The sequence below is a fragment of the Halyomorpha halys genome, unplaced genomic scaffold, assembly GCF_000696795.3.
Source record: "Halyomorpha halys isolate HHAL.00 unplaced genomic scaffold, Hhal_1.1 Scaffold370.1, whole genome shotgun sequence".
NCBI classification, from domain to species: domain Eukaryota; kingdom Metazoa; phylum Arthropoda; class Insecta; order Hemiptera; family Pentatomidae; genus Halyomorpha; species Halyomorpha halys.
In genome coordinates this window covers 404101-415890 of record NW_027107863.1, presented here as the reverse complement: position 1 = coordinate 415890, position 11790 = coordinate 404101, and the positions used below count along the sequence as shown (strand labels likewise).

The 11790-nt window shown below is 33.1% G+C and overlaps 1 protein-coding gene across 1 annotated transcript; it reads right to left on the bottom strand.

Annotated features, from left to right (window-relative positions):
- Positions 1-3094: 3094 nt before the first annotated feature.
- On the bottom strand, positions 3095-10790 carry LOC106681846 (uncharacterized). Its single transcript, XM_014422383.3, has 2 exons — positions 10676-10790; positions 3095-4431 (listed from the first exon to the last, which is right to left on the bottom strand). Exons 1-2 carry the CDS (start codon positions 10748-10750, stop codon positions 3184-3186), a joined length of 1323 nt encoding a protein of 440 aa, XP_014277869.1. The 5' UTR covers positions 10751-10790; the 3' UTR covers positions 3095-3183.
- Positions 10791-11790: the final 1000 nt, after the last annotated feature.

Below are 11790 nucleotides of genomic sequence, written 5' to 3'. Positions count from 1 at the left end.
TGCAGGCCGTTGGACGCGGGATCGTTGGAACAGACCTTATGTTTCTGAAATAGATATTCAAAAACATCGATGTGTTTTGGGTAATGTATTGTAAGAAACGATATTTCAAAAACATCGATGTTTTTTGTAGTTGATGTCGACTTCTTTGTTTCAAAAAGCACTACTTGCAGGTCGTTGGACCCGGGATCGTTGGAACAGACCTTATGTTTCTGAAATAGTTGTTCAAAAACATCGATGTATTTTGGATAATGTATTGTAAGGAACGATATTTTAAAAACATCGATGTATTTTAGGTAATGTATTTTAAGCAACGATATTTTAAATTATCGATGTTTTTTTAGTGATGTCACATTCTTTGAAAAAACTCTTCTTAAAGGCCGTAGGACGCGGGATCGTTGGACCAGACCTTATATTTCTGAAATAGTTATTCATAAACATCGATGTATTTTGGGTAATGTATTGTAAGCAACGATATATTAAAAACATCAATGTTTTTTGTTGTCGATGTTGGATTCTTAGTTCTAAAACCTACTTCTTAAAGGCCGTAGGACGCGGGATCGTTGAACCAGACCTTATATTTCTGAAATAGTTGTTCAAAAACATCGATGTATTTTGAGTAAGGTATTGTAAGAAACGATATTTTAAAAACATCGATGTTTTTTGTAGTTGATGTCGACTTCTTTGTTTCAAAAAGCACTACTTGCAGGCCGTTGGACGCGGGATCGTTGGAACAGACTTATGTTTCTGAAATAGTTGTTCAAAAACATCGATTTTTTTGGGTAATGTATTGTAAGCAACTATAATTTAAAACATTGATGATTTTTGGAGTCCATGTCATATGGTTGATTGAAAAAGCACTTCTGACTGGCCGGAGCATGCGTAGTGTTTAGAACAGTCTTTATGATACAGAAATGGTTAAAAAAACATCAATGTTGAAGAACATCGATGTTTTTTTGGTCGATGTTTTTTTAACATCGATGTTTTTGTATTGAACATCGTTGTTTTAAAACATCGATGTTTTTTTTATCGATGTCGCATCTCTAGTCCAGACCTCCTGGTCTCAGTCAGGGTCAGCTTCCTCTTCTTCCAGTGGCTCGCCGATGTCGAGTGGTCATATATAAGTGTGTAGATAGACATTGTACATATAATGTCAACAAATCAATTACAAAAAAAAATTGAATTGTAGAAGGATAAACCGGGTGGTGGTCAATAAAAGTACAAAATAGTAGTAACAACTATTTAATTTTAACCAACGTTTCGCCCCACTATGTAGAGGTTCAACAAGGCTAAATGAAGACAAGATACAAGCATTGTAAAAACGTGGAAAATTGTACAAACGTAGGAAAATGTTTCCAATAACAAATTGAGGGAAATTAGAAGGGGCGTCTCCCCTTGGATATCATCAACTAGAGATGTGCGCAAAGAGGATGTGATTTTGACGCGCCTTCGAATAGGTCACACGCGCCTGACCCACGGTTACCTTATGGCCCGCGATCCTCCACTATTATGCCAAACTTGTGGAACAGAACTTACAGTCAAACACATTCTGACAGAATGCAGAGCTTACAACACTCTCAAATCTTTATGTAATATACCTGAAGATCTCTATTCCATCTTGCAAGATAAAAAACTTACCACAGATAGACTTTAACATCTAACATTCATGGAAACATGAATCTGCTACAGAGATGTATTAACCCGTCTTCGGATGGAACATACGCGACTCACTCACTATCATCTCATGAAGATGGGAGGATGAACCGATGTGTAGATGCTGCTAAAGTGATCTCGCTGTTGGGCACATCCTTACTGGGTTGCTCTGGAGTCTCACCGATTCTCTTCATGTGTACAGGAAATGATCAGAGAAGACTCCACAACAGTCATAAGTTTGTGAAGTGTAAATTGTAGTTGTTAACATGTAATTGTAATTGTGATTGTAAATTTCCCATTTTGTTATTTCAACTGACATTGTATGTCATGTATGTAAATTTCTCATCTTGTAATTTCAATTGTATTTGTATTTCTACTGTATAAACATGCCAATTGTAATCGAATTTGTAAATCAAGTGTAAATGGCCTGAGTGGTCGAAACACTTCAATAAATAAAAAATAAAAAAAACATTGTAAGGAGTAATAGAAAATTAGAATACATATACAAATTAAGTAAGAACATATATAAAATTTTTTTTTTTTATTAAACAAAAAATAAAAGCTTTAAGAAGTATAAATATAGGTGCATCGAAAACTAATTACTAATATTACTAATAAATACAGCCAACTGTGATGCAATTCTTTATTTAAAATTTTATAATATTTGAATTTACTTTCTATATATATTTATTCTAATATCCTGTCACTTCTTACAATGTTTGTATTTACGAAGCCCTGTAAAGTGGACGAAACGTTAGCTAACATTAAATAGTTTTTTTGGTCAACTGTCAACTACCTTCTTCCAAAAAAAATGAATAGGCACAAATGTAATGCAAAAATGTATAGTACAAAAGCCGGGAAGAAGAAAAGGCAGTTATCTCACCCCAATTTTTATTGCTTTAATGAAAACTATGTATAATTACTAGTCAAAGTTTAGTCAAATCTTCATCTTTTAATCTTTTAATCAAATCTTAGTCTCTGTTGTCCCTTTGTATAAAGTAAATTAAATATATCTTATACAACCCTGTTGACTGAAATCTGTATCTAACAATATCATCCCCACTTAAACCGATTTCATTGGGTATCCTTACGAACATCACCATTTTGTTGGATTTTTTCTGAGATTGCAGAGTCTGTGCGAAACTATGATGAACGTTTACATTAAATATTACTTTTATTCAATTTGATAAGCTCGAAAGGTAATATGGAAAAATTGTTTCGAGAAATGGGAGTATGTAGGGAGGCATAAATGAATGAAAAGAGATATAATGCCTATCTTATATTGTCAAAATGCAAGACAATACGGGAATAAGAAAAAGAAGTATAAAATATTAAAGTTTAGAAAAAACTGATGAACTAATGTGTTATGAAGGATTTAAGAACATAGGTGAAAGTTTGATAGAACTTGTGCTGAAGATCACACGTTCAAAGAAGTTAAACAAAATTAGAAATATATATTATAATTTCATAATATATATATTATAATTTCAACTTTACCTAATACATAGATTCGTTAATGATTAATGCATCATTTTAGTTTACTACATTACCAATTTGAGTCTTCTCTACTGATTTCGGAGGAATCGGTTCCACATCGGTGGTGTTATAAATGGGAAAACTAAGTACTTTGTTGAGGACGGGATAATACGGATCCAGGCAATTCAAGACATCACTTATCATTTTGGATAGTTCGGCACTTGCTTTCATCTTGAGGTAAGCGAACTTGACATTTTGCTTGTAAGCCAAACCGGGTATCTCTTCCAAGAGCTCGACGACGGTACGATCACCAGGCAGAGGGTGGGCCGAGCACCCTTCCAGGGTCTCAAAAGTGCCCAGGGGACATTGCGCGAAGCAGTGCAGGCCATGCGGACCGTGGAAACAGACCCCTCCTTTCTTGGTGCACTCTTCTGGACAAATCCCCATCCCGCATTGAATACCTTCGTCAGAACCGTCTTGGCAGTCCCGGTTTCCATCGCAAACTTTTTCCATTCCAATACATTTCATAGTATCGCATTGATGCATGCCATGTTCGATGCTGCAATTATTCATGAGTATTTTTCCACAATGGCTTTCATCTGATCTTTCCCCACAATCGTTTACGCCGTCACATAATTTCATGTTATTAATGCAGGCATCTTTTTCTCTGCAGTAGAAGTGATTATGGTGATGACAACATCTAGATTCATCAGTGCCGTCAGTGCAGTCCGGCATCCCGTCGCAGACTGACTTTGGAGGAATGCATTTTATCGAATCGCACACAAAGGTACCAACAGGGCAGTTACTCGCAGCCGATCGCTTGGTCAAGATATGGTTGTTGCATGCTGGAGAAAATTGACAACGAATTATATTTATAACTTCTTCCAGCCACATATCGGTCTCCTCTTCGCAACTATCATTTGTATTCATAACTTTGCAAATTGAATACTTACTATCGGCGAGATCTTGGCAAATATTAATGGTGTTGTTTATTCCTTCTAACTTTCCATAAAGTTCTGCAATGAGGTTCTCCAACGGTATCTGATATCTAATAAGTTCATATTGAAACGACCTCTGCAGGCGATTTATGTCGAAAAGAGATTTATAACACGATGTCTGATTCAGTGAGGAAGTTGTCAAAGAGTTACTTTGCGAAAGCTGGTCGATAAACTGTAATGCTTTCACTTTGTTATCGGCCATGGTCTCTAGTGTCAATAGAAACAGTTTCTCTGCGGCTTTATTATAACCATCAAGTGACGCTTTCAGTTCGTCTATTTTTTTCCATTGGATAATCCCTGCTTCTATCTGCAACAAAAATCACATATACATACATAACAAAAATTCTTGTGGTATTTTGTTTATGGTTATATCGAGTCAATTATACTAATTGCTATTCTGATAGCATTAGTGATGCCTACAGAGTATTTAACATATATATATTTGTGTATATTGGTACTTAAAGGAAGCTGTTATGATTAAAAAAATGTTTAGTTCTTTAACATTCCTTAAGAATTGGAAATTTTTGAAAAGTGGAGTTTTTTCTGGCAGTTCTTCAATTTCAACCTAGGCAAATAGAATTTATTTCATATAAGATTGAAAGCATCAAGTAAACCATAATTTCAGTTTCCGGTAATTTAAAAATTTCATCATATCATATCATTATTGGAATAGATAATACTAAATGCCAATATTCAAATCGATACTGCAATCGATTAGGGGGTCACGATAGCAGCTTTGTAACACGCCAGTCTACCAACCCGAAGGTTACGAGATCGAGTCCCCGGCCTTACCCGGGATATTTTCAAGCATATAAATATGCAATACTCACTCACAACCTCCCCCCGGGCATTTGTGAGGCCCATAGGTGCCATTGCCAATGGGTGGCACTCACAAAAATAGGCGTGGGAGTGACGAACCCACCCTAGAAAACCTCGTCATAAGACGCGTGATGTATTTCCTACATACATCGCGCTAGGTCTTGGACCTCTATGGTCTGTCGCGCCAATAATAATAATAACTGCAATTGATATTACTAAATACTGTAAATATTTATATATGTATATATAGTTGACCGTAAAAATTGATATATAGGAAGATGGTCAGGGTTGCGGTCACAAGAGAAACGAAAATAGTTTACAACTACTTTATTTTCAAACGTTTGGCCCCACTTTGCAAGGCTTCATCAGAGCTAAAAAGATACAAAATGAAACTAAATAGTTTCATTGTGACCACAACCCTGACCATCTTCCTATATATGTAAATATTTATCATCAATCAATAATATTTTTCTATTTTAAATATCGATATATAACTGATATTACATATATATTCGAACAAAGATTACGAAATACTGATATTCAAAATCGATACTGTAATAGATATCACTAAATATTATAAAATTTAGGTAATTTCTATATTCAACCGATTAAACATCAAAATTTAACCTATTAGATGTCGATACTCATATTGATTAAAAATCGATTTAAATATCAATTAAATAACGATATAATCTATTTATATACAAGCATTTAAACTGATACATCTATACTGGAATATATATTATTCAATTTATATATTCTTATCGATACTGCAATAGATACAACTTAATATTTTCTATTTAACTGACTTTCTCTATTAAAAATCGATATTTCAATCGATACTGAAATAGATATAAAAATCGTTAATATTTTTTTGGTTAAATTATTTCTAAATCAATGATTAACTCGAGGCATTAGAGATAGAAGAACGTAACTTCATTTTCTTAATCGATTCCGTTATTTTCTGTGTTGGAGGACAACCTACATAATCTTACAAAGACGTATGTGTTACAAACTGTTTACTTCAAGTTTTAGCGAAATGTATCTAACATGAAAAATATATTAGTTACTGTTACAAACGTGTAACAGGAGATACATCTTTGCTATCCCAATATATTCGTTAGTTACATTCGTGTGTCTCTAAGCCCTTGAACCTTTGCCTTTGTTCTGACTAAGGGCTTGACCACGTGAGATCAGCGATTCAGCAGGAGAAGATAAAGGCGGAGAAGTAGACGAAGTAAACGCAGTAGAAGTAGTAGTCCTGCGTGCTGGAAGAGTATACCCCCGGGTGGACCAGAAGGGCTGGACCTACCGGACGGACGCAGGAGGATAAGGATAAGGGCACTCCAAAGGGTGCTCACCGAGTGCTGGGATGCACCACGGTGCAACATTAGGGGTATTCATGATGTTGTGTTAAATGTTAAATGTTTTACCATGTTAAATGTTATAACTATAAGATTGTGAGCAGCCCTATTTGAAGTCATGTTAAACGTTAAATGCATAAGAGCCCCTAGCGGATTTTCTCAGCCACTTGTTGTATAAGCCTTTATGTTTATAACCTTCCTTCCAGACCCTCATGTTATTGTTTACTTCAGTTTTGATTTAAGTAATTAATTACAATATGCCTAGAGTGAGTGAAAAGTGGAATTTGTGTGAAAGTTTAGCTTATGAAATGAAAAAATAACTTTATTCTGGGACATATGTCCCCTAAGAATAATTACATGGTTCATATAGTGAGATTTTTATCTGGCGAGCGTTTACAAATTTTCAGATAGTAGAATGAAATTACATTGTTTTTTTTTCTCAAATGTATCATTAAAATTATCCATTCTGGTTTAATAACAGGGATATGAATACCACAAAAACACAAAAAAACTGAGCTGTCACAACAAAAATGGTAGCGAGCTCAACTGGTCTATTGTGTGACGTCATTCTCCATTTAACAGACCAAGTAACAGACTCTCAGCCATGTTAAATGTTATTTCGTTTTACCACGACAAAAGAAGGCAATTTTTTTTCGATTTAACATGAGTTTTTCCATTTACAACATGTTAAACCAAAGATCATGAATACCCCTATTGTACCTTTTAAAGATTAAATGGTACCCCCTTCCAAATAATTATAAATAAATTAGTAACAAATCAAATAAAACAAAAATTGAATTATAGAAGGATAACCCGGGTGGCGGTCAATAAAAGTACAAAATAGTAGAAAAAACTATTTAATTTTAAACAACGTTTCGCCCCACTTTGTAGAGATTCAACAAGGCTAAAGACAAGATACAAAGATTGTAAGAAGTAATAGAAAATTAGAATACATATACAAATTAAGTAAGAACATATATAAAAAAATTTTTTTTATTAAACAAAAAATAAAAGCTTAAAGAAGTATAAATATAGATGCATCGAAAACTAATTACTAATATTACTAATACAGCCCACTGTGATACAGTTCTTTATTTAAAATTTTATCATATTTTCATTTACTTTCTTTACATATTTATTCTAATATCCTGTCACTTCTTACAATGTTTGTATTTTGTTTTCATTTAGACCTGACGAAGCCCTGTAAAATGGACGAAACGTTGGTTAACACTAAATAGGTTTTTTAGTGTCAACTATCTTCTTCCAAAAAAATGGATAGGCAGCAGTGGCATAGCCATAGTGGACTGTCCTGGACTGAATACCCCGTATAGTACAAGAGCCGGGAAGAAAAAAGGCAGTTATCTCACCCCAATTTTTGATTACTTTAATGAAAACTATGTATAATTACTAGTCAAAATTGATAAGTCTGCCAAGTAGGGGGTATAAAAAATGGCGACTGTTTCAAAACCTTAAATAAACATTAATTTTTCATTCGGAGCTCTATATCTTAAAAACTACTAACAACACTAGAAATCTAAAAAGGACATTATTTAAAAAAGAGTAAATATGCTGAAATATTAGCCCTAATAGAGCTATTTACGTCTAACAGTTCTCGAGATATAGTCTTTTAAAAAGCAACATTTCATAAAAATGTACTAAAAAAGATTAGTAGCTAGTTAATTCATTTTGAGAAATCTATATCTCAGGAACTTTTTGACGTACAGATGTCTATTAGCACTCACATTAAAGCTGGTTTAACGTAATATAAAGTAGTTTATGACCTTTACCATCGTAGGAATAGTAGTTTTCATTATATTTGCTAAAGTAAATCGATTTAAGTTTGATTTATGAAAAACTTTATTTCAGAAACCAGTGGATCGCTTACTTAACATTGGTGCAAAGTAAATTTCCACCAAATTTACAAACATTACAATCAAATGTTCTCTCTTTTCAATTAATTTTTTGTGGATATTTCGTCTTTTTACTTTTAGTTATATTTTTTATAAAGCTAGTGGACACATACTCAACGTCGCTGTGAAGTATGCTATTGATTGAATACCATATATAAATAAAATTAATTTGTACTTATAGTACAATACATTGTAAACCATATATCATTAGTATTATTATATATCTCAGTGGGGACTGTTTATTACTTTTAAATAATAAAAATTTAAATATGTTTTAGCGGGAGATTTTTTAGATATTCTTTATTTAAGCCATGTAAAAATATTTCAATACCTTTTTGATATAAAATAATACCAAATTTTAAATTGTCAGAGCCAGTTTAATCAAAACCGTTATTACTCCATTAGAAATTATATGTTTTGTATTAATATTTCAAAAGTTTTTTTGTTTGTTCTTTATAATTTTTTTTTAGGAAGATATAGCACACTTTATTACTCTCTATTTTACCTTCGCATTCTGACGTTTCGAGCATTTTTGCCCATTATTCAGTTCTATTCTTCTTCTAAAATAAAAATAATGCACAATAATCAGTTTTACGATTACTGAATAACAATTAATAATTAAATTTTTTTTAATAATTTATTTATTGTTATTTACATTTGTTATGTTTAAAAATATATACAACAAGTAAATTTTCTGTAGGTGAAATAGTGACATGATACAAACATGTGGAGAATCTACCATTGATAGAACTCCAATAATATTTCTAGAGGAGAAGGTCTCGAGGCCATCTTCTTTTCAGACGCCTAGGAGGATTATTAGGTAATGAGGGAGAAGCCAGGTTAGAAAAAAGTGGATTTGGGTGGTTGGGAAGTTTATTATGGAAGGATTGGTATCTGGTTCTGGCCAAATCGGCAACATATGGGACATTGAAGTCCTGATGGATGACTTGATTTGTGACAAAGTAAGGAGCATTAAGGATTTTGAACTGTAAGGATTGGATTTGGGAGGAATTTGATGGTTTAGTGGAACCCCAAAGCTCAACTCCGTATGTCCAGATAGGCCTTATAATAGTCATGTTGATCAGTCTTTTGTAATGGATTGGAAGTTTAGACCGTTTATCTAGTAAATGTTGTAATAGTCGGAATCGACGTACTGTCTCCTGTCTTTTCAGTCTTGTATGAGGATTCCATGTCAATCGTTTGTCCAGATGTAGTCCTAAGTAACGGATCTTTTCGACAGGAATAAGTGGGGTATTATTAAATGATACTGTGGGGCAAGAGTTTATGGGTTCACGACGAAGGGTAAATGTGATTTGGTGGGATTTATGGGAATTAATTTTAATCCTCCGATTTTGGTACTATTCTTTAAGGGTGATGATGTGGGATTGGAGGGTTTGGGATACAATGTGAGGATTATTGTTCACTGACAATAGACATGTGTCATCGGCATACGTGATGAGAATAGTGTTAGGATGGATTGAGATGTCAGCTATGAAAACTGTATAAAGGATAGGATCAAGGATACTACCCTGAGGTACACCAGCAGACTGACGGAATAGGGATGAATAAGCGCTGTTGTAATTTACTTTAAATAATCTGTCGGAGAGATAAGAACGGATAATGAGGAAGTATGTAGGGGGTAGGAATTTACGGATCTTGTATAGCAGTCCTGGGTGCCAGACTCATTCAAAAGCCAATTTAAAAATTAATTTACTATTTACACCGCATGTTTCACTCCCTAGGGATCATAACAAAGAAATCCTCCCCGGCTGGACTCGCCCCACTAAAACCCCCAGGAAGCGACCGTCCTAAATCATGGTTGGAAAATTTACTTAAAAAAAGGAAGAAGTGACTTAAGATACTTAAATCGCACAATATTTAAAAATCACAAAATTAACAAGGGTTTTACAATAATAATATATAGAAAAGGATGAAAAAAAATATTATTTTAAAAAGGTCAAGAAAATGCGGTCAAGAAAAACAATAAAAACATAATTTTAACTATTTATTAATGGCCAACATATCGACCCACACTGCAGGTCTTCTTCAGGGCTTTTGTGGAGGAATAAACAAAAGAAAAAAAACTAATTGATCCATGTAATATTTAATATATAATGCAATAGAATGTTACTTAATTATATATAATTATACTTAAAAGTATATAACTAATTTTTTTTTTCATTGGAGATTTTAGAAGGCTACATAACTGAATTATCTAGTGGTAAATAAATTGAAATTTAGATAAACATAAATGAAGAGTATTTTTCTAACAAATTATTTTTTATCCAGGACTTCCACTGAAGCCCTTTTCAAGTACAACAATAATAGAGCTGTTCAAAATAAATACAAATTTATTAAGATAAGTAAAACTACTTCAAGTAAAAATTCAATTAAATAATTAATTGATCTACAAAAAAAAAAAACAAGTACTCAATAAAATAATGTATATTCTAGATACCTGTACTGCAGCGACTAAAAACATAACAACGAGGTACTGCATTGTGCAAAGCTGAATCAGAAACAAATTGCACATTTTTCGAACCCAACTCTTTTATGTAGTCGTTTCAATAAGGATGCTGTTAATGTTGGCACTGCTCGAATTAAGATAAGCTGAAGTAAGATACCTGGAATCGGAGGTAATAATTCCTGTTTGTCAATCCTGAAATCTCAATGTGGAATATTATTTGTCATGTTATTATTGTGAATTCGATAAATATTGATGACAATAATTCAATTTAAAATATCTTGGGGCAATTGCAGACTCAAATTTTAAGTCAGTAGGTCACGGCTGATTAATTTTGATGATATAAAATTAAAATATATAAGGAACTGTGTTGAAAAGTATCTTAATTGTAGTATCTTAAAATTATCTCTTAATTGTCGAAAAATCTGGCGGTGGAGCGTGATTCTGACCAAATCACCTCCTTGCAGAACTATTGCTCTGGTAACAGTACTTCCTTACAAAATACCGCTATAACCTATAGTCCAATAATATAACCTATAGTCCAATATTATAGCCTATAGTCCTAGAATATAGACTAGAGTCCAATAATATAGTCTATAGTCCAATGATATAACCTATAGTTCAATATTATAGCCTACAGTCCTATAATATAGCCTATAGTCTAATAATATAGGCTATAGTCCTGGAATATAGCCTAGAGTGCAATAATACAGCCTATAGTGCAATAACATAACCTATAGTTCAATATTATAGCCTATAGTTCTATAATACAGCCTAGAGTCAAATAATATAACCTATAGTCCTAGAATATAGACTAGAATCCAATAATATAGTGAAGCCTATAGTCCTATAATATATTATTGCCTAGCGTGCAATAATATAACATATAGTTGAATATTACAGTATATAGTCCTATAATATAGCCTATAGTCTAATAATATAACCTATAGTCCAATAATACAACCTATAGTCCAATATTATAGCCTATAGTCCAATAATATAGCCGAGATTCCATAACCTATAGTCCAATATTATAGCCTATAGTCCTATAATATAGCCTATAGTCTAATAATATAGCCTATAGTGCTGGAATATAGGTTGGAGTGCAA

Bases quoted from the DNA above. Each gene is read 5' to 3' on its own strand.
- LOC106681846 (XM_014422383.3), bottom strand. From the start codon at position 10,750: ATGTGCAATTTGTTTCTGATTCAGCTTTGCACAATGCAGTACCTCGTT. The intron at 4,432-10,675 runs GTATCTAGAATA...TTTTTGTTGCAG, and splicing joins TTTTAGTCGCTGCAGTACAG to ATAGAAGCAGGGATTATCCA.